General features: G+C 39.6%; 5 protein-coding genes across 7 annotated transcripts; 2 read left to right on the top strand and 3 right to left on the bottom strand.

Annotated features, from left to right (window-relative positions):
* The first annotated feature begins 871 nt into the window (after nucleotides 1-871).
* Nucleotides 872-6,984, top strand: LOC148325702 (UDP-glucuronosyltransferase 1A1-like). The gene is made up of 9 exons (XM_088312065.1): nucleotides 872-1,406; nucleotides 3,025-3,088; nucleotides 3,709-3,857; nucleotides 4,174-4,301; nucleotides 4,671-4,764; nucleotides 4,842-4,967; nucleotides 5,538-5,625; nucleotides 5,725-5,944; nucleotides 6,027-6,984. The coding sequence occupies exons 1-9, from the start codon at nucleotides 939-941 to the stop codon at nucleotides 6,295-6,297; spliced, it is 1,608 nt and encodes a 535-aa protein (XP_088168191.1). The 5' UTR covers nucleotides 872-938; the 3' UTR covers nucleotides 6,298-6,984.
* LOC148325701 (NADH dehydrogenase [ubiquinone] 1 beta subcomplex subunit 3-like) lies at nucleotides 6,371-11,554 on the bottom strand. Of its 3 annotated transcripts, XM_088312085.1 has the most exons (10): nucleotides 11,366-11,554; nucleotides 10,951-11,084; nucleotides 10,697-10,862; nucleotides 9,879-9,960; nucleotides 9,626-9,722; nucleotides 9,435-9,545; nucleotides 8,471-8,582; nucleotides 8,304-8,382; nucleotides 6,704-6,832; nucleotides 6,371-6,612 (listed from the first exon to the last, which is right to left on the bottom strand). In XM_088312085.1, exons 1-10 carry the CDS (start codon nucleotides 11,475-11,477, stop codon nucleotides 6,462-6,464), a joined length of 1,173 nt encoding a protein of 390 aa, XP_088168211.1. In that variant the 5' UTR covers nucleotides 11,478-11,554; the 3' UTR covers nucleotides 6,371-6,461. The 3 variants fall into 3 exon arrangements, with proteins under 3 accessions (XP_088168211.1, XP_088168209.1, XP_088168210.1); XM_088312083.1 differs by lacking the exons at nucleotides 8,304-8,382; nucleotides 8,471-8,582; nucleotides 9,435-9,545; ... (3 more) ...; nucleotides 10,951-11,084; nucleotides 11,366-11,554 and adding an exon at nucleotides 7,615-7,743; XM_088312084.1 differs by lacking the exons at nucleotides 8,304-8,382; nucleotides 8,471-8,582; nucleotides 9,435-9,545; ... (3 more) ...; nucleotides 10,951-11,084; nucleotides 11,366-11,554 and adding an exon at nucleotides 7,608-7,652.
* Nucleotides 11,555-12,318: 764 nt separating this feature from the next.
* On the bottom strand, nucleotides 12,319-16,222 carry rpl37a (ribosomal protein L37a). The gene is made up of 4 exons (XM_088312082.1): nucleotides 16,131-16,222; nucleotides 15,609-15,737; nucleotides 15,354-15,436; nucleotides 12,319-12,480 (listed from the first exon to the last, which is right to left on the bottom strand). The coding sequence occupies exons 1-4, from the start codon at nucleotides 16,143-16,145 to the stop codon at nucleotides 12,417-12,419; spliced, it is 291 nt and encodes a 96-aa protein (XP_088168208.1). The 5' UTR covers nucleotides 16,146-16,222; the 3' UTR covers nucleotides 12,319-12,416.
* cfap410 (cilia and flagella associated protein 410) lies at nucleotides 16,074-18,214 on the top strand. Its single transcript, XM_088312074.1, has 7 exons — nucleotides 16,074-16,713; nucleotides 16,784-16,802; nucleotides 16,909-16,955; nucleotides 17,064-17,293; nucleotides 17,392-17,542; nucleotides 17,625-17,715; nucleotides 17,787-18,214. The coding sequence occupies exons 1-7, from the start codon at nucleotides 16,493-16,495 to the stop codon at nucleotides 17,949-17,951; spliced, it is 924 nt and encodes a 307-aa protein (XP_088168200.1). The 5' UTR covers nucleotides 16,074-16,492; the 3' UTR covers nucleotides 17,952-18,214.
* Nucleotides 18,215-24,505, bottom strand: orc2 (origin recognition complex, subunit 2). Its single transcript, XM_088312042.1, has 15 exons — nucleotides 24,162-24,505; nucleotides 23,940-24,089; nucleotides 23,331-23,414; nucleotides 22,237-22,326; nucleotides 22,122-22,153; nucleotides 21,980-22,037; nucleotides 20,762-21,066; nucleotides 20,574-20,683; nucleotides 20,374-20,506; nucleotides 19,857-19,953; nucleotides 19,625-19,771; nucleotides 19,385-19,556; nucleotides 19,246-19,307; nucleotides 19,053-19,171; nucleotides 18,215-18,535 (listed from the first exon to the last, which is right to left on the bottom strand). Exons 1-15 carry the CDS (start codon nucleotides 24,229-24,231, stop codon nucleotides 18,452-18,454), a joined length of 1,713 nt encoding a protein of 570 aa, XP_088168168.1. The 5' UTR covers nucleotides 24,232-24,505; the 3' UTR covers nucleotides 18,215-18,451.
* Between the last annotated feature and the right edge of the window lie 98 nt (nucleotides 24,506-24,603).

Below are 24,603 nucleotides of genomic sequence, written 5' to 3'. Positions count from 1 at the left end.
ATGGCCAAAAAGTTATTGGTTACATTGGACCTAAACACATTTTATCACATGTTTGGGAAACTTCAAGTGAGTTTTGGCAAAATGTAAATTTCATAAACTACAGTTTACTTGAAAAAGACCTCGTCTAAACAGAGGGAAATATGAGAGTAAAATATTCAGAATAAATTTTACACAGAAAAAACTTTCGAGCGATATTTACTTGAAAAAAAAATTCCACACAAAAAGTATAAATACATTTTACAAGGAGAGTAAATTTTACTTGCATAGTATTAGTTAAGGCACTCAAGATTTGAGAAATGTACCACCAACCTTTTCAACCCTTGAGTGACTTTTTTTTTTTTTAAATAAAGTATACTAGCTTTTTGGTACATTTGACCTTTGATTTTAGTTCACCCACAGCACTTTGAATGGTGTCAATTGCTTGCTGATTTCCGTTTAGTGTGAGTTTGAATGGAATTAATTCTGAACATAAACAAGAACACATACCCAGTTATAAGAAGGTGTTGTTACTTGTGGAGCTCCGTTGTTAATTTTTTACTTCTCAAAACCATAACAACAAAAAAAAATCAATATAGTTTGACAGATTCTAGGTCACCCGAGTGGCAGTCTTGCTTGAGTGTTGCAAAAGCACAACAAACCAGTTTTTACAATGGATTGCATCACAATTCAGCACATGAAAGCTTCCTTACATGAAAAGTTTGACATTTCATGAGAGCAGATCAGAGGTCCGTTTTCCCCCCACTATGAATGTTATCACCACACTAAAATGTCTTATCAAACAACTCTCTCATCGCGCAGTGAGGACTTTGAACACACACAACAGTCTACGCGCAAAGGAATTTCAGGAAGCAAGACAAAGCAGGCAGTTGCCTCGGGGATTATTTTACTTCCCGTATTTCTTCCAATTGTGTGTGCCACTTGCGCAGAGAACGACAGCAATGAGGACGATAGTAGTGTGTACTCTCTTGCTGCTAAACATGGCACATGCCGTACATAAGGCCGGAGGATCGGAAGCAAGAGACAACATTCCTGCAGGTGACGCCGGTTCTTACGTGGGGAAACTGTTAGTGATACCAATGGATGGTAGTCACTGGGTGGGTATGAAGGCCATTTGTCAGGAAATGGGTCGGCGTGGACACCAGGTCACCGTTGTGATGCCAGAGATCACCTTAGTGATGGCTCCAGGCGAGCACTATGAGACGCTGACCTTCCCTCTTCCATTTGATAAGACATTTATTGACTATGTGTTGTCCAAGAACGAAGATGTGCTGCAAAAATCTGCACAGCCTTTCATGGAGAGAATTCAGGAGAAATTCTCACAGATACTAAGAATTACAGAATTGCTTCACACCATTGCAGAAAGTCTTCTGTTCAATGCCAGTCTTATCTCACATTTGGCCGAGCAGGTGAGTGGCTTTCAATTAAATGTCACATTATTGCATTTTTGTATTTGTGAAGTATCTGCTTTTCACTACTCATAAAAAGGTTAGTGGTATTGGGCTTCAGGATAAACATAAATTACACGTTCAACTTTACAGGTAGTTACTGATGGTGTAGTGGTACACTAGCCTTTCTTGTGTGCTGGTAACCTGGGATCTGTTCCCACTCAGTGACAGTGTCTATGTGTACCCTGCGACCGGTCCTCGACCAGATCAGGTTGTAGTCTCCCTTTCGCCCAAAGTCAGCTGAGATAGGCTCGTGCACAGTGTTGAACATGACACATTACACTCAGCGGGTGAGTTTAATTTAACCTCTGAAGTTTTGAATGTCAAAGAGTGCAACTTTCAGTCATTTTGCGACTTGTTGATTTCTAACAAGGAGCTCAACAGCAAAATTCACAGCAGGTGTTTGATACATGTTGTTGTTGTTGTTGTTGCAAATGTTGGGTTGTCCCAATAGGCGTCGCCACAGCAAGTAACTTGCATTATTTGATGAGCATGAATGTACCCAGACATTTCCTGCATTCATATAAAAGGAGTATTTAAAACAGTCTTCTTCATCATGCTGTTGACGTTGTGGGCCAAAACAACACCTAACATTTGGTCAACAGCACCTCGCCACTGCGAGGCTTTGAAGAGATGATAAACCAGGTGGTCCGTCCTGGACGGACGCCCATTTTGGGGATGGAGGACGGTGTATAAGAAATAGTTTTTATTTAAAAGACGGACTAAGCAAGGATGTAAGTGGGTTTTCATCCATCCCTGTAATCGTCCCTAACCGGCTCAACAATCATGTGTATATAATTCAAATATTTGCACTCGGAGTGGAATTAAATCTTGTAACGCTGTTGCGTAGCTGGCCCTTTAACTGAGAGTTCACACAGAGAGAGCGAGAGAGAGAGAGAGAGAGAGAGAGAGAGAGACTGGATTTTAATCAGGTGTGTTTTGTAGTACGGAAATTATAGTAAATCGATGTGAATAGGAAATTAGCCATCTCATGAGCTTTAAATAATGTCTATGAATTAAGAAAACCTCTGACGTTAGCCTCTCGTCACGCCCGGACACTTTTTTGGAGGGTGGCGTCGAGGGGATGGACTGGTCAAATGCAATGAGAAAAGCGCTTTAGGAAGTGCTCTAAAAGGATGACGGTGACGGAAGACAATCATTTTATGAATAAGGAGGAAGGGACGATGACGGAAGGGTGCCCAGGTTGTGGATGGTGGACAAAATAGGGTAAAGGCCCATCTCTGTTGACCACTGTTGTGAATTTTACCAATTGTTGTTTCATTGATTAAACACCTGTTGGGAATTTTGCCGTTCACCTCCTTTTTAGAGAACAGCAAGTTGTGCAAAAATGACTTATACACTTTGGCATGTGCATAAAAAAATTAGAGAAGATCCAATGAAGGTTATGGTGCAAGTTGAAATTTCAACCTAAAGCTGAATATCCCTAACTTTTTGTGAGTAGTGTATTTGTCAGCCGTATCAAGTTAAGTACAATGGTGAGGATACTGGGAATGGTTCATCATTTTGCCTACACTGTAACTCTTTTGTCAATAACTCTAAACCCCTCCTTGTTCCACAGAGATTTGACGCTGTCCTGACAGACCCCATGGTACCCACAGGCTGTTTAATAGCTCGGAAATTAGGTGAATTTGACAGCACTGGGAAAAATGTTCCATCCATCCATTTTCATGTCTGAGCCCCTTCCTGTTTGCCATAGTGATGGTTTGACTGAGGTTAAACCGGAATCTTCATTGATCACAATGTGCGCAGATGACACTGTGAAGTGGAGAAACATTTAGAAATGTGAAGGCATGCACTAAAAAGTAGAGGAAGGAAGCTTAGTCTAAAAAAGACACAATATTAGCGTAGAAATGAGAGGGGTGGAGGAGGTCGAGTACAGGGAGAGGAGATAGCAAGGGTGGACAGTTTTAAATACTGAGGGCTCACACAATCCAGAGTAATGATTTTGCTGAAGAAGTGAAGTAACGACTCCAAGCAGGTTGGACCGGGTGGAGGAAAGTGTTTTGTGATGCAAGAGTCTCTGCTCGCAGCTGGTGTTAAAGAGGAGGTTGCAGAAGATAGGCTGAGATGGAAAAAGATGCGAGGCGACCGTTAATGGAACAAAGCCAAACGGAGAAGAAGAAGATTTCGCCTTACATGCATGATTTGGAACATGAGAGGAACTGGAATATCCGCTTAAAATGGTTTGTTTTTTCATTCTTCAGTGCTATTTTCCTCATGACTGTTTCTGGATGAATTTCAGGTATTCCCACAGTTAATTTACTGCGGGGAATTCCGTGTTTTCTGGACATGCAGTCTGCAGGGTGTCCATCACCGCCTTCCTACGTGCCTCGCTTGTTCACGGGCCTCTCAGATAAAATGGATTTCAAACAAAGAGTCCTCAACACTTTGGTGAATACTGACATGCATATGTAAACACACGCCATTATGACCAGGTTTTAATTGTACACACGTCTGATTGTCATACTTTCAGGATTAAGTTAATTACAGCAACAAGAAAACATTATTTGAAAAAAGATAAAGTCACAACCTGTTTATATGTTTATTGCGCTTTGGAAGCGGTGCAGATGTTCAAAGACTGTGTATTTTCGGACCCTTTTCCGTCATTATTCATGATATTTGTTTTGGTGAAAAGGGTCTTCTTTCTTTTAAACCAAATCAAATGGAGTGTCAAACTCAAGCTTGTTGACTATGCCGTATTCTTCAGGTGAGTGCGCTGGAGCCGCTTCTCTGCCGACTCATCTATTGGCACTTTGACCGAATTGCTGCCAAGTTCCTAGAAGAGGACGTGGGTGTTGCTGAGGTGCTTTCGGACTCTGCAATCTGGCTGCACAGGTTATGTTCAAAAGTCTTACATTAAAACGTCAGCAGAATTCGGCATAAAAACAAGGTTGGTATTTCAGATCCAGAGTTCTCTGTACATAATCTATTATTCCACCAAATCTTTATATAGTGGGGGACCAAAATACATCAGTGTCGCATGAAGTGTAGTAGTTCATCTTTTGTGCGTTTGCATTTTCTTTTAGATATTTGTTTTCATCCTCCAAATCTTTTTGTCTTAGGTTATAAAAGTTGACACAATTGCTGAAGCTTCATTAATATCAGTAAACTTCCCACGCCACCCTTGCAATAGCACTCGGTCCCTTACATGGGGCACGCCCCGCACTTTGGAAACTTCTGCTCTAAACAAATATGTTGAAACAGGATTGACTTCACATTGGAGTTTCCACGCCCGTTAATGCCCAATATGGTGCCAGTCGGAGGCATCAACTGCCATGTGAGGAATCCTCTGCCCGAAGTAAGCCCGGAGGAGGTTTATGGGTAACTTTAATGCCGTAAAATGTAAAAGCAATGCTGACTGTGTCTTTGTCAAAGGATTTGGAGCCCTGGTTGTCTGGAAAACATGGATTTGTTGTCTTTACAATGGGCACTTCGTTTAAAAAAATGCCAGATGAGCTCACCCAAGTGTTCCTGGAAGCGTTCAGACAGATTCCACAGAAGGTATACCGTAGTCATTTTGGTAATGCGTAGATGTGATGAACATGGTAGAAAGAATATTAAATATTATCAAGAGTATATAAACAATTTTGTTAACAATTAAAGATCAGGCTACAGAAAGTCAGTGGCTTGATCTCTCCAACCCAAAGGAGGAATACAGTATTTTCATTTACTGTTGGCAAAAATGCAGGAAGCAACTGAAGATTTTTGCTCCAGACTTCAGGCCACTATTGACGGAATTGTGCTTTTGTCCGAGTATTAAAAATTCTGGTTATCGAGACAATTATCTGGATTCATTAAAAATACTTTTCAGCCTATGAAAATTGAGGTTCTCTCCATTAAATGACTGTAATTCTTTAATGCTAAATGCTACATTTTTACAAAACCTCTTAATAACAAAAAACTACACCTACATCAGCTTATTTGAAACCAATTGTGTGGTCTATGTAATGTAATAAATAGAAACTCGTAAAAGCTGTTACTGTGCAAATACTTTTGAGCTAACTGCATTTTTCTTTGTCTGTCTGTCAGTACATTAGAGCAGTACTTGAACAAATTGCTTTTCTTTATTAGGTAATATGGAGATATTCTGGACCTGTTCCTGATAATACACCAGAAAATGTAAAGATGATGAGCTGGGTTCCCCAAAATGACTTACTTGGTAAATCAACTCCTGGCTGTTACTATATAGATGGATGGCTATCAAGGCAAATGTTTTCTTATTGAGTATACTATATGTCATTGTTCAACAAACGTTTAGCTCACCCTGGAGTTCGGGCCTTCATCACACATGCTGGCTCACATGGTGTCTTCGAGGCACTTTGTCATGCCGTTCCTATGGTGATGGTACCGGCTCGTGGGGACCAGCCTGACAATGCAAAGAGAATGGAGAGTAGAGAAGCAGGAGTGGTGTTGGATATTTCATCCATGACAGCAGATGCCCTGGTGCAGGGACTGAATGAGGTCATTAATGACACGAGGTAAGGTTTTTTTTTTCTTCTGAGTGTGAACACATTGTCTTAAAAGTTTGAAAGGGAATCCAACTAAATGTTTTTTTTTTAGGTACAAAGAGAACATGAAAAGGCTGTCAGCGTTACACAGGGATCGTCCCATCGATCCATTGGATCTTTCAGTGTACTGGACCGAGTTTGTGATGCGGCATAAAGGGGCCAAACATCTTAAAGCAGCTGTCCATGAGCTCAACTGGTTCCAGTACTTCTGTCTGGATGTAATAGCGTTACTTGCTACAATTGTGCTGGCTTTTATAGTCTTGACAGCTAAATGTTTGTCATTTTGCTGTCGGAAACTGAGCAGAAAGAGAAAGCAAGACTAGATTAGCAGATGGAACATCTCTTTTGAATGGACATAAAACAATACAGTGTGTAGGACCAATAAATGAAATCATGTGGTGATCAGAGACATTTAATAAATGAATTCAGAATAAGATTACATCAATGAAGTTGATACAGGAGAAAAGAGTGGGGACGACTGTGTGCATTAGTGGGAACCCTTCTTTGGTGGGAACAAGGCATACTCAACAGCGAGAGCAACAGTAAAAGCAGCAAAGCCCCACTTGAATCCTCTCAGCAGCACATCGGACAGAGTCACAGCACGAGCAAAGCCACCCGAGTACCTCCATGCTTCGTTGCTATATAATGACAGATTGACACAGTTGCGTCAGCAATCACAGCATATATGTCACAAGTACTGTAAACTGTCAGCTCTATGTAAACGCTCACCGGGCCCACGGATCCTTCAGGCCCCTGGCTGCCAGCCTTTGCTGTGTGAACTCCAGCGGAGTGCCCTCAGTCTTCCACTGCCGCGAGTCTGGCATGGAAAACTTGCTGTGGCCATGGTCGCCTCCCATACTGAAGTGCATAGAGCATATTTACATTCAAAGCCCACACTCAACATATTGTATCTCCCCCAAAGTACAGCGACCAGATGAACCGCTCTGGATTTCTTTAAATGATTGCTCTTTCAGTGTAACAGAAATAAATATTTACGTTTTCGCAAGACACACACGACTTCTTATTGCTCCCATTTTGAACAAATAACTGTCGATTAGCTCAACCAAACTAACGAGGGGCTGAATGGCAAAATTCACAACAAGTGTTAACTTTTACTTTTTGAGAGTACAGAGTGTAATCGTAACGCTAAGGATAAGTAACTATAGTACCTCTCCAAGCACAAATACAACACCACGAAATTTTCACCGTCTTTCATTAGGACACTAATGTATTATAAGGACACTAAATCTTTACTTGCGTGAAGCTTTGGAAACCAATCAAAACATGCACCAGCTTGGTCACAAATCACAACTTGATCGTGGTGATTTCGTGAATTTTAAGAAAACTAACAAAGACGGTACTTATACATGAAGTTAATGACACGACGTCTTGGGTACACATGCACGATTAATTTCAATAATCTAAATAACGGAGCTCAATCCATGGCTTTAAATACACTAACATAACATTAGCTCAAGCTAGCATTGAATGCTATCAGTGGCTATTCGTTAGCAATAATTGCAACATTTTTCTAGGGTACTAAACAAGCCTTTATCAGTAAACGATTGCCACAACATGTCGCTGAAGAATGATAGGGGCGTTTAACAGAAATTAAATTTTGGAATAAAACCACCTTGTACCTGAAGCCCGTGTTGTGACCTCTGCTTCTGCGCTATTACGACAGTTTGTATTGTTTTGCGGCAGAAGTATGGCACGTGGTTTGGGACAAAACAATCAAACGACAATTTTAGGTAGTAGAGTACATATGCTCAATGTACATTCGATTTAAAGAATTGATACACGCTAGTGTGTCAAGACAACGTCTAAAAATATACCACATTTAGAAATGTAACGTCCAACAATAAATACAAATTAAGAGCGCCGCCCGTTTATTCATTCGACAACAGTACAACACTACCTTTTCGTTGCTCACAACAGACGTCACCACAACTATGAATAAAAAACAGAGATCCGAGTACATCAACCACTCTTACGTCAACAGAAAGATTAAGGGATTTATCAACTCTCACCATAAAAAAGAAAATGTAGCATTAATTGAGTGGTGAGCAAATATTTAATACCTTTGATATAGTTGCATTTCAGGCACAAGTTATCGTGTAAAAACAATTACATTTAATTAACATGTAAAACATGCAAATTATTATAGTAAATGTCACAGATACTTATACACATTCAGCGTTTCTAGTATATTAATAGAAAGCGCACAATTTTATATTCGCAGCATATCTGTGTCTCGTATAAATCATTAGACATTATATTTGATGACGTCAAGTGTTTTTGCTGTTTCATCATGGGACAAATGAATCAGAGCTTGCTTTGGGGATTGAGTAGGTCCTTTAGTGCATCCTGGTTCTCACCATCCGGACCTTTGGGCCATGCACTATGATCTTGACACAGATAGACACAGCATAGTAAAACAATTGTATATCGGGCAACAAAGAGTGTGGTAGCATGCTGTGACCAAATTCAACATACTGGGTATCTCCCACGTGGAGTGATACAGACTCTGTCCCGCATCAACCCTCAGTGTAGCTCCAGAGATATAGGAGGCGGCAGGAGAGAGCAGGAAACAAACAGCAGAGGAGATCTGACCACACAAACAAAATTAGAGGACAAAAGCATTGTGATTTATTGTACTATGGATATTAGTCAAATACTGCAAGAGTGCAAACTGCAAAACTACTTTCTCGAGCTGTTCTGACAATAGCAGATAACTGTATTTCCACATTAGTATTCTCACCTTATTAGATATGGAGCCCCAATTAATAATTGGGTGTGTAGTCCACTTGAATAAATATCTTACTATTGTCCCACCATGCATCTAAGATTACCATTCACCACAAATGAGTCCTCCACGACCGAGATTCCCACGTTGCCGTCGTGTGGAGGCTTGAGCGGCTCCCTGGAGTGCAGCTAGCACTCTGGGGGCCTGACTAAGAGGAATCTCACCCTGGTGGTCGAATCAAGCGTTAAAACTTGCTCTCGACTACACACCTCAAAAATGGAATTGGCTTTCAGGGATGAGACAGGAGGTGTGAAAACCACACGAAACTACTACTACACAAATGAGTTGTCGTAGGCAGAGCCAATTATTTCAAATTAATGTTGTTTGACAGATGCAGCAGATCAAATATTTACAGTGAACCACTTCATATTCACCGTTTGTCATTTGTCATCTCACCTGTTAGAGGATTTTTTTTGGCCCCCAACCTGTTATTCGCTGAAAAGCTTCTACCTATTAGTGGTTGAAGTGAGAGGAGGAGCTTCATTTAGACAAAAATACTTCTCTGCCACCTTTGTGTGTCATTTTCGAAACATATTTAGTCGGGACAGAAATGTTCGCTATTCATACCAGGGCTCTGTCTTTATCTCCCGCACAGAGTGGGGGAACACTAACATTGCGAGTGCTACGGTATCTTTAAATTGTCACAACTCGCACCTCTTCTGGTACTCCCAATCTTTTTGCAGGACTAAAAGGGATAGACATCTTAAAAAGGGTTGGTCCAAACTCCTTGTAGTTCTCCATTGCCGTTTTAGAGAAAATTGTGCCCTGCAGCCAAACAAAAACAGCTTGAAACACCACAAAATCAAACATTTATGAAAATATAACAACACAAGCGTAGTGCATACCGGGGCAACAGCATTGACCCGGACACCTGAGGTAGCCCACTCAATGGCCAAGCTCTTTGTTAAGTTATCCACCGCTGCCCTGGCTGCACCTGTGTGGCTGTCAGTGAGACAACGGCTGGGTTTAGAATCATTCACTCGTTCTCTACTCACTAAATGGAAATTGTTGATTAGTAGTGGATGAAGATTGATTTGCAACACAGGAGGGCTTTATTTGAGTTTTGGACTCACTCATAATTCAAGGGTGACTACTTACGCCATGCCCGGAAAGCCTTTCCACATGTCCGCAATGATATTAACGATCACACCTCCATGTTGCTTCATCCATGAAGTGTATACTGTGTAGTGCAATCCAATGTTATTATAGTTGACAAAAACTAAGCAAATAAATAAAAAAAAAAATCAAAATAAATTTTCATTTACAAAATAAAACAAAAATGGTTTTATGAAAACAAAAAATAACTGAAAGTAAGTAAAACTAACTGTAATTATAGCAAATATGTCCTTTGTTTTCATCTTTGTCACTTAATATCATACAAGAGCATTCAAGGTTGATATTAAAGTTTAATTTGGCACTACTATACATCTGTCATTACTGAAGAAAGAAGGTCAGTGATTTGAGAATTGTATCTTATTTTATTATACAATACTTAGTGACATTTTTATTTTAATCTTGCGCTGAAAATACACCATATCGTCACTGTCCTATGGAAAACACCTATGTCCAATTTTGTCATTTACTTTGTACATTTTCACAAATAATGAAAAAAAATATAATAATAAACAAACAAAAATGGACATATGTTTATCACAGGACACTGACAATAAAATAATAAAAAAATCAAACTTCTACTGAATCTAATAAAAACTAAACTGAAACAAAGTACTTAAAAACTAACAAACTTGTCTCTAAAAACTACTTAAAAATAACAGAATTTTGCAAAAAAAAAAAAAAAAAAAGTCAAAACGAAATAAAAGCGAAAAATAATGAAAAACCTGAAACTATTGTAACCGTAGAGTAATTGTGAACAAAGTCCTGTTATTATCTTCAAACATGCAGAGTAATTGGCTCACCCTCCTTGCAACAGTGAAAGGTGCCGGTCAAGTTTGTGTCGACCACAGCTTTCCATCCTTTAGAAGACATGTGCTCTGCTGGACTGCTGAACTGTCCGCCGCCGTTGTTCACCAGAAAGTCTATGCGACCATACTGCTTCAGCACTGAAGATACAAGAGCCTTCACCTGGAGTCCAAGTATACAAGCACTGTACATCATTAATTTCAATTTAACCAGATGGCTGTTTCCAAAGGTTGAAAGGTGTGCAGTGCACCTCATCCTCATTGCGGATGTTGCAAGGTAGGGGAGTGACACATGCAGTGCTGGAAGTTGGAATTATTTTTCTCATCTCCTCGGCGGCTGCCTCCAATCTCTCTGTTTTTCTGCTGGAAATCACCACACTGCAACCTGAGGACAAATTTAGGAGTGCTGACCGATTACTGAATGAAGCTAAAATTCAACAATGAGCTCAAATATCCAAGTGGCTTGACCAATACACAAGGCATTCATTGACAATGGAGAGGACACTTGCTCAGTGTGAAGCACTCCCAGACCATGTAAATATGCTTCCTAAAATCATGGTAGACAGACCCAAGTCTGTCGACTTTCTGTAGTTCAAAGTTCACATACGTTTCTTTTAAGAAGTTGGACAATTAAAAGGAAAAAAAAAATAAAACCAAATGACTCACCTAACTCCACAAGCTCAGTAGATATTGCTTTTCCAATGCCAGTCGATCCTCCAGTCACTATTGCTACTTTATTGTTGAATAAACCCGGTCGAAAGACACTCTGGGCGGCCATGATTGTTTCTTTTTTCCCCTGGTAGTCTACCTGCGCCACCTACTGAAGCGCAGCAGTACTACAATCATTCAGCACTTTGACCGACTACCAGCAACTAGCATACCAGCTCAAGGTTATGCAGGATTTATTTAGCCTCATTTTTTTGTTATGCTATTTTTAAGTGGGGTATTTATATAAAGCTCACTCATAAAATTGGGCCAATGAGCCCCGTATGACACAACTATATCCCGAAAACCCCGTGGCGGGTTTCTCAATTGACAACTGCTCAAACTAAATGCTAATTCGCCATCCACCGTAACAATAAATTTTACACACTTGGTGCACAGAAACGAGCTTTTACTTTTAGGTTAAAAAAGAAGTCCACAAAAAATCATTCAAAACAGAAGAATACCTGTGATGGCAGAGTAAGCAAAAAAAGTTGAAATTAGTGTTGAATGATGACTAGATAGAACTTCTGATTGAGAAAAAAAGCCCAGTTCACCGCCAAAGTTGAGAACACTGATCCATCATTGAGTGTTGGTGCATGGTCAAACGAGAAGTTTATTTCTCATCTCAGAAAGACGACTGGCACACACAAAACCCTAAATGAGGTGTTTTTAAAACTGAGTCACTTTGAGACCCATACTAAAAAAAAAAAATCACATCTGGGTATCCAAAGCACTGGTTCCATGGGGATGAGCTGTAGAAATATTCATATATTTTTTTAAACTTTTCAGACATGCGCTAAAACAAATTTAAATGTGGACAGACTCTGAATGCTTTCGTTAATTCCATTGTTGCTTGGACGTCACCCAAGCACATTTTGATTTCATTCATAATGAAAATGATCATGGACACAGAATTCCACTCCAGACAGCTTTATTGTTGGATGTTGAGGCCAAGTCTAGGTTGGTTCATTTATGAAAAAGTCCCAAATCCTCCAGTGATCCTCTCACTAGTTTATTGGTCCTTCAACTCCTTCAGCCTCCTGATTGCCGATTTGACTGTGACGGCAGAAGTTGTGCTGTGAAAAATAAAAAAATGTTTTAAAAATTATATTGAGGCCAATGCAATAAATGTCTGGAACCACAACATTTATTTCAATCACATTTAGAATTATATTTCAGACAAACAACTGTGATTACTTCTGTCAAAAAAGGTGGTAATTGTCATTTTTTTTCCTAATGACATGTTAATGCATAATATGAAATGAGGGCTGAACGAATAACAGCAAGGTGGGTCTGTGGGGGAAGAGACTGCAACACTAATTAAAACCTGTGCCGTGTAGGTGCACGGAATTTTCCATGTTTTCTGCCACTTGAGGCATGTAGTCAGCAGGTTAAATAACAAAACTGCTGTGTGGCTGCCATCGTGATGCATGAGTTCGAGTGAAGAACTGTCAGCGGGCGCAAGTCACTGTAGCACAGAGGTATTCAATTAAAAGTCACAGAGGTCCACGTCTAAAATTTCTTCAATTAAAAGGTCCGAACCAAAGTCCAACTTCCCTTAATGTCTAGCCTATGTTTACATTTTTAGTTTCAATATTTAGTCATTTTCAACAGAGCGCACTTATATACTAAATATTTAGCAATGTTCACATTAAACACCTTTGCCAGTCAAACAAATAAGGCGTGTATTTCACATTCAAGAAAATGTGGCTCCAGGAACTTAAGGGTGCCACTTCCGGAAAAAATAGTAAAATATCTCCTGCAGAAATATATCAAGTGCTAAGCATTGAGTTAACATCTTTCACTTTTTTTTTTTTTTTTTTTAAATCAAAGAGTTATCGGCCTAAAAAAAACGGAAAGCCTAATTATCCAAGTAAACCAGTCAACATGTTCAGTACACAATCAATAAAAATGGCTGTCCTCATGAAAAACTAATTCAAAATGAGCTTTGACACCAACTTTTTCTTTTGAATATTTTTTTAACTTCTCTTAATGAGAAAAATGAGTTTGTGACTGCCCAGCCAGTGACTTAATTTTGGGTTGGAACGGAGTCAGGGCCATTGGGATTTGGTAGATTATTTCACACATCTGGCCTTTGTGTTTTCCTTTAAATAATGTTTGTGCAACCGTACTCCTTGACAACTTCCCCATCACTGAATGTTTTTTTATGTTTCCCCAAAATCCATGATACTTTTAGTGAACATTCGTTTGCATGCCGCTGGGCTGTAAACGAAAATGTAAAAATCTGTTATACTGCACTCGAAGTTTGATGTTTTCGCGTGCGCTCACCTCAAACTTCAGCGGATAACTTTGCAAAAAAGGGCGGTGCTTTGTTTCGTAGTGGCGCTTCGCAATGTTGCGACGGTTTCGGAGCATATGATGCACACTGGTTTTGAATCGGCTGCAGCCAGAACGAAACTAAATTTCTCCGTCCATTCATTTAAAACAACACGCATCGACCTCGCTAACTTTTTAGCAAGGCATACTGTCAGCAGCACTCTCTTCCGGAATTAGCTAACAATAGGTTGAGCTTGCTTATTTTGCTGCATAAAAAATAGAAAATCCTTATTTTCTTTAGGTGCATGTTAACTATCGCAATACTAGTGCTGCAAGATATTGGAAGAACATATATGCAATATGGATATTGACAGGGTTCATGTAAAGAAATGTAATTTTTATGACCTAATGAGAGAAGTACATTTTTACATGCAGCAAAATAAGCAAGCACAATGTGTCCTCAGCTAATTGATTGTAATTCCCTTATATAAGGTCAACTATTGAGTGGCAATGTGCATTTCAGTCTACATCTGACTGGTCAAATTCAGATAAAAGCATAAGTCCATCAGAAAATCATTGCATGTTTTTGCGATAAGCATATAGCAGTGACCATTATTGCAATAACAGGATTTGTTTTCGATATATTGTGCAGCCCAAACAGATATTGCCATATTCCACCATATCACACCTTTCTCCAATACTGCGCGGCCCCAATATGTATATTATATTTATTTATCGATGCAGATAAGTTCAGTGATTAAGAAGCGCAGACCACTTGTTTACATAATTCATGCAACATAAGAAGTTGGATATGTTGAAGCCATAAAGCCACAGATTTGTTTCCATTATTGTTAAAATCTGTACTTTAGGTTGCTCGATTTTTTTTTTACTGACAGTATCACATAGATCGAGTAATATGTTCACACCACACTTGTGTGACAGAATTATGTTGTCATGGTGAATGCTTACAGGATTATGTGTCAACGTGTTCTAACCTGTAACTGTAGTCGAGGAATAAACAGTCTTTCATATTAATTAATAATTAATTTGCCTTATTTTAATATCCTATTATGTGTAATAGATTTGGTATGATTTATTGTAAAGATGACTTATTGCCTGTTCGACAAGAAAAAAATAATTAAAAAGGACCCAAAGGGGTAAAAATGCAGTGTAACAAAAGAAAAAATTTACTGTAAAAAAAATAAATAAAAAGAAAAGAAAAAAAAGGGGGGGGGGGTAATTTAGGTTATTTTCCTAAATCGCTCATATCATAAATTGGATTAAATCAGAGGATAGAGTTTTTTTTAGACCATATTCCCGAGACGAGACAAGCCATGTGGTATAAAAAATAGTTTATTGAATTTACTCAAATTTATTTCATCAAGTGGTTGCACAAAATAAAATCATATGGAACGAGATACATTTTTATGGAGCTGTTTAGCCTACTTAAAAATAAAATCTGCTTCCAGATTATGTTTGAGGAAGTAAAGGTGAGTAACTTTTTCAGTGTAGTACATGTTCAATGATACCAAAAGAGAAGCTCATAAATGTATTCTGTGAACCACCACTGTGCTTTCGCTGCAAGGCCGCTGTTCCTTTTTGCAAGAATATTAAATCCTTCAACTCAAGGTCTCCTAAATTTTGCACATCAGCAGGGTACAAATCATCTTACTTGTAAGTCCAGGCTCCTCCAGCCACCGTTTTCATGCAGGATCCGCAGTGCCAGATACCCACAGCCCTCCTCTTCATCTTAGTCTTCATGGCGCATGAAGGAGTGGGTAAAAACATTATAATACAACCAAGCAACCGTGCATACCTATAATGATGTTATAAGTATTAATTATTATAATTAATTAAGTAGCCATGGCACTGTACATCAGTTGCATCGCGAAGCCACCTGATAAACCTTACATATACAAAGCCTTACCTTGCCACAGAATGAGCAGGTGTATTTAGCGTGCTGGGAGATTTCAATTTTTTTCACCATCTTCCTCAGCGATGCGCCATAACGCGTTCCATATTTACCAACGATCCCCACCTTCTTGGTGCGCTTGGCCTGGAGGAATACACAACACGTACGTAAATATAAATTTTCTTTGGGACAGCATTTTAAACACAATTCAGAGGCAATCACTGGAAAACAGGTCATCCAATCCACATACTTTAACCCAATTTCAAAACAGCGCCAGTGAGTAAATATCGCGGGAAGTGCAACAAAAATGTAGGGTATAAACACACATCTGTGTACATATATATATTTACAATCGCATTGAGTATGTAAAACAGGAGTGCTTATGCTTTAAGAGAGAATCGTATTGCTAATTTAGCACTTTAGCCGGGTACTATGGGGGGGTTTACATGGAGGCAGCCATTTATAATTCAGGACATGGAAGCATCGTTTATCTGACAACAGTAAGCTTGATACACAAAATTTAGGATAGCATATTACGGTTTGGTCTGTCATGGAGCCTTCAGATACATTGTGAAGAGATATTGACCGTGGAAAACTTTAGATTGACGCGGATTGCCAAGGAACTTCACAGCTCACCATCGTTTCAGTTGAGACGTAGATCCAAAGAGGAAGTACATAGAGCGCAGGCGCGATTTACCAGCCTCATTGCGCTGCATTGTGGGAATGTGAGTTTTTAAAAGTGCCGCACAATACACTGTTGAGTTAAATAGATGAAGATGATGACACGATCACATATTTGCATTTTAAGTTGAGTTGTTTCGTCCAACAATTCAACAAATTCAAATGGTTTAAATGTGTTTTTGTTATTCTGTTACTAAGGACGCCAAATCGATACGCGCATGCGCATTCTGGTGTTGAGGACGTTAGCATCCCTTCTGCACACTAGAAATGTTTGTTTTACGACGCGTCCGTTTCTTGTTAATAGACTATCTGTGTTAATGGGAGTTATTACTAATCTACATATGTGGCCGAGTCTGTGTATGATGAAACTAACACGTAAGCAAGTTCTCACCGAGGCAAAGGCCCCCGACTTGGAGAGCGTGAGGAAACTGAACTGCTGGTAAGTGGTCAAATTTGACAAAACATTTGTTTGTCTTCTTAGTTAAAATAAGCTTGCCTTTATTCTTCAGGGGATGCAAACTTACTGATGTGAGTACAATCGCCTCATTCTGTTTCAGATTTACTCATTTGCCCTTTCTGTTCAACACTATTACGATACGTTGATTGAAAGCTAGAATTGTGCCATTCCCCCCAGGTTTCTATTCTATCTCAAATGCCAAACATTGAAGTGCTGACACTAAGGTTGGTTAGGAGAGTTTTTTTCTGACTCATTCTGCATTGACAGTGCACTGTCAATTACACATCGCATGGCTTTATGATTTCAAATGAATCACGACTGTCCCTGTCCAGTGTCAACAGCATCTCATCTCTTGCGCCTCTGGCTGGATGCTTGTCTCTGTGTGAGCTTTACCTGAGAAGGAACATGATTGCCTCACTCTCGGAGCTTTGTTACTTGCGTCCGATGACACGTCTCCGAGTATTGTGGTTGGCTGACAACCCTTGCTGTGGGGAGAACTTCAGTCAGTATCGGCTGAAAGTCCTGCGCTGTTTACCTGGGCTGCAGAAGCTGGACAACCAGGGTCAATACATCTGTTCATTTTAGTAATTGATTTAAAATTGTTATGTTATACATAACTGTGTTCTCACGTCTGCAAATCCATGCTGTATGCATGTACAGTAGTGACAGAGGATGAGATTGCATTAGCACATTTGGAGGGCGAGGAGATCAGTCCACCACCAAACGCAGCTCAACAGCAGCTTTCTACCAATGGACTTACTGATGCAGAGAAAGAGAACGCCTCTTGCAGCCACGATATGGATGTATCCAAGTAAGCCCTGTAGGGTATCATATAACACTCATGAACATGAGATCAGAGGAAAAAAAAATCCTTTCTTGATTTTTGTATACAGCAACATAAGAGAGGAGTTAAGGCTGAAGCCCCTGTCCAGAGAAAAGTCCCCCTCTCTTCATTCTCAATCAACCAGATCATCAATGAAAAAGGTGGCCTCTTTTTCATTTGCACCAATGAAAAATATCTTTATTTGTCATTTGACTTAAATATGTCCTTGCAGACACATACTCTTGATGCAGTGCTGCTTCTTCTGAGGGACTTGGATCACGAGGAGCTCCGCACTGTACACATGGAAACGCAAAACCGACTCAGGACTTTCACAATGGACTCATTAGAAACATTACGAGATCCACAAGCATTGAAATCTGCTGACATCCAACACTGAATTGATTAGAACATGGATCAAGTGATAAGTTCCACTCATAATTAACTGTTAATGACCTGAAACAGGGTCATAACACCGTCACCAACCCTTCTCCCTTTTGCATTTCTGCATGTGTTTACACATTCAAATATCCTCACTCAGTGCTCTATTAACCAAACAATGGGTTTGTCACATCATGAATGCCTGCCTTACAAGAACAAAATAATGTATGTTTTATTAAAGCTAAATCTATTTCTGTAATTAAAGAGATGAATTGCAAAGCATTCACTTTAACTGTTGATTTTATTAATGCTCCTTTTAGAACACATAATATATACCGTACTTCAAAACAATAAATGACAAGGCAAGGATTGGGCACAGAGTAAGTCAATTTGAGCAGTGACAAAGTAATTCAAATTAAATCTATACCGTCAGTCACGCGACCGGATGTGGAACCAGTATATTAGACAACCCATTTTTTTGTTAGCGGGAAAAAATCCATCCAATTTAGAGTAGTCTTCTCAGTCACCCTCCTCATTCTCCAAGTAGTCCAACAGTGTGTCTGCAGTCACGGCAATCATCAGGTACTCCACACCATCTGCACCCTGGAGAATTAATTAATTGCTGTAAACATGAATTGCTTGCCTCGTCAAAGACAATGGTTGTGACATAGAGTAGGTCTAAATTTGAATGTCACCCAAGTTATAATTCGATCCCAATTTTGTCTTAAAGCACAGAAAAACACTAAAAAGTTACACGAATTATCTTAGCTCAGTGAGCGAACTGAACAAATTGTCCATTTTCTTGCACTGATGTCACGACAAACTGGTACCAGTGACGGCAAAACAGTACAATGTGATGATGATGATGCAAGTCATCGCAAAATAGTATGAGAGTAGCGATGACAGGGTGACTAACACCTGGCTGCTCACTGCAACATGGCAAAAGTGACAGTAAGTCGGCATTGTTCTAAAAAGAAGAGATGACAAAGTGTCCTTATGTGGAGGTTAAATTTGAAGAATGAATGTGCGTTGTGTCATGGCAGTTTGACTTTGCTACTTTCACTTTGTGTTGTGGGGATGTGTTGGACGACAGGGCTTCCACAGAATAGCAGGACTTTACCTTGCGTGTTCGTATCAGTTTGTGGTCTCTGAACTCGGTCAGCTGCGTCCTCAGAGTGAGGTCAGAGTTCACCAAGAATGACTCACGGCAACGCTGGTAAAAATCTTGGAATGATAATCCTGCACAGAAAAAAGGGACAACACTTACAGGAAATCCTAAAATGAAACCTTCAAAACATTAACTGTGCATGTACCTGTGTATGAAGGATTGTCTTTGTTTTCCAGCTGAAATTTCACCAGCAGTTTGAAAATTCCTCTGCAAAAAACAAGACAAAACATTAAGAGCTTCCAAACATGTTTTACACGGAACTATAACAGAAGTGCAGAAGGTACCGCGCATTTGGGGTCAAGCTACGGAGAACGTGTGTAAGGGAAGACAGAGCCAGAGCCCCCGTTTGCTGCACCAGTAGAGAGTTTTCATAAGACGTCTCTTCCGTGTAGTGCTTGAATGTCACACACTCCCACCACAACCAGTTAAACTGACTCTGCTTAAACTGGTCCCACACTGAGAATGTACAGAAAACGTTGATAAACGGGACAGCATGTTAAACAAATTAAATGCTCATAACTAACCAAGAGGAGCGTTGATGTGGTCAATGGTTGCCACCAAGTGAATGTGGGGGAGGGATGCCAGCTGGCCCAAGGCACTCTGGGTCTTTTCTCCTCTTAACATTGGTCCATCAATATTATTGATCAACATGTAGATATGTAGATCTGGGTCTGTGGCAAGGACACACTTTGAAACCTCAACAAACCCTGGAAACATTTTTGATGAAACGAAAGCAGATGAGACAAATGTGCTCACTTTCTTGAAGGGTTTGGGAGATATACTGGATCTGGTCAGAAGGTGTTCGAAAACTCCCATCGTGCTCAAGGACCTCACATGTCAAAGTGTTCAATATCTGTAAACACAGCGTAGTAATATTACAGAAAGATATTGTCAATCACTCATGCTTAAATATATCAACATAATTTTTAAATTAAAGATTATTTGGCTGTCTTTTTTTAAAGGGGAAGTCAACCCAAACAATTTCTTAAAAATATGTACTATGGAGCCCTAATGGTGGAAATGCGGCCATTGTGATTAATATTGGATTTGTGGAATATGAGTTAAGCAGTAAAATCCACCCGTTTTTATTCTCAGTTGACTGAAGTGACAAAATGGACGCCCCCGAGATGGCTAAAAACATGCGGATTTAGCAGCTTGACTCATCTTCCACAAACGCAATATTAATCACCATGCCATGTTTTGACAAGTAAAGGCACATAGAACATATATTAAAGAATTTTTGCGGGTGACTTCCCCTTTAATGTATACTCACCGATTTCAGTGTGATGGAAGGGAAGAAGCCATTAATCACGAGGTGCATCTCTTGAGACAAGTGAGAACAACGAAATTCCTCCAGCAGATCTTTCTTGCTGCCCAAACCGTATAGCAGCACACTAAATCCCAAACTTTAGACGAGCAAACATTTTATTACGTTCAATATGCAAGAACCACAGCAAAAACGTGCTCACTTACTGTAATTGCAGCATCCATTTGCTGAAGTGCTGTTTGTGTTTGTTGTGGAGGTGCTGGATCTCTCTAAAGTAGCACGAGGGTTTACCTTCTAAAAGCCGGATAAGTGTCTCCTGTAACACAATCAAATCGTTGATATATTTGGCATTGAGGGCCAGGTAAATAGATTAATAGAGGCGATATATACGTACTCTGTCTAATTTAGGTCTGCGTAAACGATCAAGTGTGCGATCCGATGTTAAGACTTTTGAGCTGCCATGGGCCTCAAAATATTCCTCAACCAAGGAGGGCTGGTTGACGGGTTCGGGAGTGTTCTTGCTCTTTTTGGCGGGGGTCTTATAGAGTGCTGCTGATAAACCTCTACTAGGTGTTCTTGGAGTCTTGTTATCGCTGTCAGTTTTCGGCTCTTCATCCACTATGACTTCATCCTCATCCTCTTCTTCCCCAGAGTCGGACGGCGAAAACTCACTGTCGCTGTCTGATCGGAGGCTGGGAGCTGAAGATGCCATCGATGATAGATCATTTTAGTTAATGCACAGCAATAGAACTTCATATTCCTGCAATCGATTTTCCCAATGAAATGAATGGAAATGCCATTAATATGTTCCAAGGCTCCCAAAAACACCAATGCTATTTGTGACACGTCTTTGTTTTTTCGTCATAAGAAACAAATAACTCTACAGGTGAATTTAAACATGCTGCATGTACTCTCTTTCACATTTTTTTTGCCTTTGTTTTTTTAACTAGATGCTCGCTTACATTTCTCTAGTTCATGCTTTAATTAAAGTACATCATCCAGTTCTTCTAACCAGACATTTTTTTTGGTATGTAAAAAAAATAAAAACACGAGCACAAAACACAAAACATATCTGTACTTTCAGTGCAAACTTAAGTGAATAACTAGTTAATAATAATAAAAATTAAGATACGATTTACAGGCAGACTGTTTAACAAAACTTTGTTCTTTTAGTATTTGTTTAACTTTTGAAGATACAAAAAAAATGGCAAACATAGGTGGATTTATTTTGAGCTCTTTTTTGAGGGGTCGGGAGTGAATGTCATTATCTTTCTTTTATAGTTGAATTTAAGTTGTATTGTATTGTATTATTTGGGACATCTCAATGTGTTGCAAAAACATTGAGGGAAAAAAAATGGCATATTTTTTTTCCAGATTTTAAAAGAGCTAACATCGGCCGTCCAATTAATCGGTCAGGTCCTAGTTGTGATGTTTCCAACCCCCATCTAGTAGAGGAGTGTCTGAAGTTGAATTTTGCTTACAAAACATTCATTCATTATCCGCATCGCTTATTGAAAAGACATAAAATAAAAAATTGACTGAGTCACTTGTAAAACTTGCGACTTGGGCCACTATTAAGTCAGGGTCCTTCTGTTTTAAGCATGACACTTACTTGACATTCTCTTCCTCAGCCTGTGAGGTGTTGTGGAGACAAACTGCACTTTTTTTCGCTGTCAGAGAAGAAGCAAGTGATAAAATAGTTCCAATTGTGAGCAGTAATAAAATGCAGAGGGAAACGAGAGAGAAACACTCACCCTCTGCGAGGTTGGGTTTTCACCTCTGTGGTCTGAGCAGAGAGACAGACAGATACTGAAGGGCACGTGGAAATTTATACTAATTCGTCACATAGTGAGGAGATGCTGAACTTACTACGGCCTGCCCGAGTTGGTGTAGATTGCTCGATGCTGGGAGTTGTGCTGAAGCTCACACTTTTGCCTGGAGTCCGTGCCAGTTCATTTGCTATGTATAACAATCACCACATGTATCAAATATTAAAAAAAAGAAATAGTATATATGATTATGTTAATGGGTATACCATTAGACAATAAAGGGATGGATGGAGTGAGCATAATTAGGTGTTGGATGACAGTTTTTATTTGCAGTCAATTCAACTCAATTATAACAAACTTAACTTGTAAGTTGTAATAATAGTATTCACCACTAGATGGTAAACATCCTCCAACACCAAGACTGAACCATTTCCATCAGAGAGGAAAAGCAAGTAGGTTCTGGCCAGAAGCCATGGACAAATTAATTCAAGAAATTGTGTTGTTCAGGTGAAATAGGTGTCAGATTACATGTTCATCAAATTTTAACACAAACCCATTTTTGGAGTTTGCTTAGACCCATGAAAGGTTTAAACCTAAATTGCCATTACAACATGGATTTCAAAAGTATGTTAGAGTGATTTTTTTCCCCCACAAGAACTGTTGACAGTTTTTTTGAAGAGCATGATGAGTTACCAAATGTGTGTCCTGTAAAAAGATGGACACATATAACGCTTAGTAGTTTTAAAATATATGGTGGTTTAACTGGACAAGCTGTTTTTTTTTTGTTTGTTTAATGTATAACAGACATGCATATTTTTTCGTCTTTTTAAAAATTGCATTTTTTGCCATGCATCTGGGTAGGAAGTGAGCTGTCCTATGTGGTACCCCAATAGCATTGACAAAAAATTGTGGCCCACTCCATCATTTACGTTTCCAATCCCTGACCTAAAAGCTTCCTCTATATGCCCGTAAGCATACTTATGTGGAACAACTGCTAACAAATTTAATCACATGAATACTTTCTATTACATATGAACACCAAATGTGACATAAATGTACAAAGTCATTCATCTGAAGCTATAAAAGCAGAAATATTTTCGTAAGCAAGACTTCCTATGCAACACAAATACTACTTGTGTCACTTTCTAATATTTTGCAAGCAAAACTGTGATCAATGAGGATTAATGCACTCACCAGTCTGGGCCATGCTATGGCCCCGTTTGGTTTTCTGAAAAGTGAAAATGGACGATCCTGCAACTCCGGACAAACCTTCATCATCTTAAACAAGAAAAACACACATTTTAAGTCAAAGGTACCAAAGAAACCAATCAGTGCATCCATTCCGATGAGTAATAGCTCCAAACTCAATTTGGATTATTTGAAACAATCATTCACGTAGTCTCTGTTGCCCCACAGACAATGTAATTGATGTTGTATGAGGGTAAGCAAGCTAAATTAGTAGAGAGTTTGTATGGAGTCCGCATGTTCTTTCAGTGCTATGTGTGTGTTTTCTCTTCCTCCCATATTCCAAGTACATGTATGCTAAGTTAATTGAAAACTCTAAATTGTGCATACATGTAGGTGTGAATGCAAGAGCGAAGAATTGTTTGTCATATGTGCTCTACGATTGACTGCCGCCCAGTTCAGGGTGTAACTAGCCTCTCACAGTATCCGGTCAACAGAACTGGCATAGGCCCCACCAAGTGACCCTGAACAGACTAAGCGGCATAGAAAACATGGATAGATGGATGTAAAATTATTATTCATTTTTCAAAAATGTCACAAAGTGTCATCTTCCCTTACCCTCTGCACAAAAAGCTTGAATATAGTTCTGCTCATCAAGGAGGCCATTTCGATCCTCTTCCTTCACTTCTTCATCCGCTGTTGGTCGCCTCCCCATCGGGCTCTTAAACGTGACCATCTTCTGAATTGCGCCAGAACTGCTTTGCACCTCTTTAAACGCCAACACATCACTCAGTACTACAAGAAGAAATCGACCATTGAATAACAAGAGCTCATACTTACCTTCCTGTTTGTCCACGATGTGCTCCAGGACATCTCCATCCCCGATGAACTTCACCTCCAACACACTCATGACTCCAGTAATATCCTTTTACAGCAATAAGATTGGTCGATCACGTTATAGCACAACACACACAAACGTGCATCCAGTGGAACTTGATGGCCATAAACGAGCAACAATTGGCAGAGGTCTACGGCAGGAGTAACTGAATGATGAGGAAGTTACCGGTCAGAATGAATAAAATCAGCAGAAAATGTGAACAATGCAGAGAAAAACATTTTAACCGTGTATGGTGGTATGACAACTTTCCGCGCCATCACGCAGAAGTTTTAAACCACGTGACAGGTTAAAGTTCCCATTTGGACCAATGAGAACGTACATTGGAATAAAACAACATGTCCCAGAATGCACTGCGGTGTGTCACATTCTGGATGCATGCAAATC

Source organism: Idiotropiscis lumnitzeri, chromosome 12 (genome assembly GCF_059441095.1).
Source record: "Idiotropiscis lumnitzeri isolate Australia: NSW breed Sydney's pygmy pipehorse chromosome 12, RoL_Ilum_1.0, whole genome shotgun sequence".
NCBI lineage: Eukaryota > Metazoa > Chordata > Actinopteri > Syngnathiformes > Syngnathidae > Idiotropiscis > Idiotropiscis lumnitzeri.
This window is presented reverse-complemented; position numbering and strand designations above follow the sequence as displayed.

Coding starts and splice junctions, on each gene's coding strand:
- LOC148325702 (XM_088312065.1), top strand. CDS start 939: ATGAGGACGATAGTAGTGTGTACTCTCTTGCTGCTAAACATGGCACAT. Junction 3,858..4,173: donor AAAGAGTCCTCAACACTTTG/GTGAATACTGAC, acceptor CGTATTCTTCAG/GTGAGTGCGCTGGAGCCGCT. Junction 5,626..5,724: donor TCCCCAAAATGACTTACTTG/GTAAATCAACTC, acceptor ACAAACGTTTAG/CTCACCCTGGAGTTCGGGCC.
- LOC148325701 (XM_088312085.1), bottom strand. CDS start 11,477: ATGGCCGCCCAGAGTGTCTTTCGACCGGGTTTATTCAACAATAAAGTA. Junction 11,085..11,365: donor TACTGAGCTTGTGGAGTTAG/GTGAGTCATTTG, acceptor ATTTGTCCTCAG/GTTGCAGTGTGGTGATTTCC. Junction 9,961..10,696: donor CTTTCACTGTTGCAAGGAGG/GTGAGCCAATTA, acceptor TGCACTACACAG/TATACACTTCATGGATGAAG.
- rpl37a (XM_088312082.1), bottom strand. Junction 15,437..15,608: donor CCTGCTCATTCTGTGGCAAG/GTAAGGCTTTGT, acceptor TGCGCCATGAAG/ACTAAGATGAAGAGGAGGGC. Junction 12,481..15,353: donor GGAGGAGCCTGGACTTACAA/GTAAGATGATTT, acceptor TATTTTTCACAG/CACAACTTCTGCCGTCACAG.
- cfap410 (XM_088312074.1), top strand. CDS start 16,493: ATGCGCATTCTGGTGTTGAGGACGTTAGCATCCCTTCTGCACACTAGA. Junction 17,294..17,391: donor GCAGAAGCTGGACAACCAGG/GTCAATACATCT, acceptor ATGCATGTACAG/TAGTGACAGAGGATGAGATT. Junction 17,543..17,624: donor CACGATATGGATGTATCCAA/GTAAGCCCTGTA, acceptor TTTTGTATACAG/CAACATAAGAGAGGAGTTAA.
- orc2 (XM_088312042.1), bottom strand. CDS start 24,231: ATGAGTGTGTTGGAGGTGAAGTTCATCGGGGATGGAGATGTCCTGGAG. Junction 19,772..19,856: donor CTCCCAAACCCTTCAAGAAA/GTGAGCACATTT, acceptor TCCTTGCCACAG/ACCCAGATCTACATATCTAC. Junction 19,557..19,624: donor CCACATCAACGCTCCTCTTG/GTTAGTTATGAG, acceptor GTACATTCTCAG/TGTGGGACCAGTTTAAGCAG.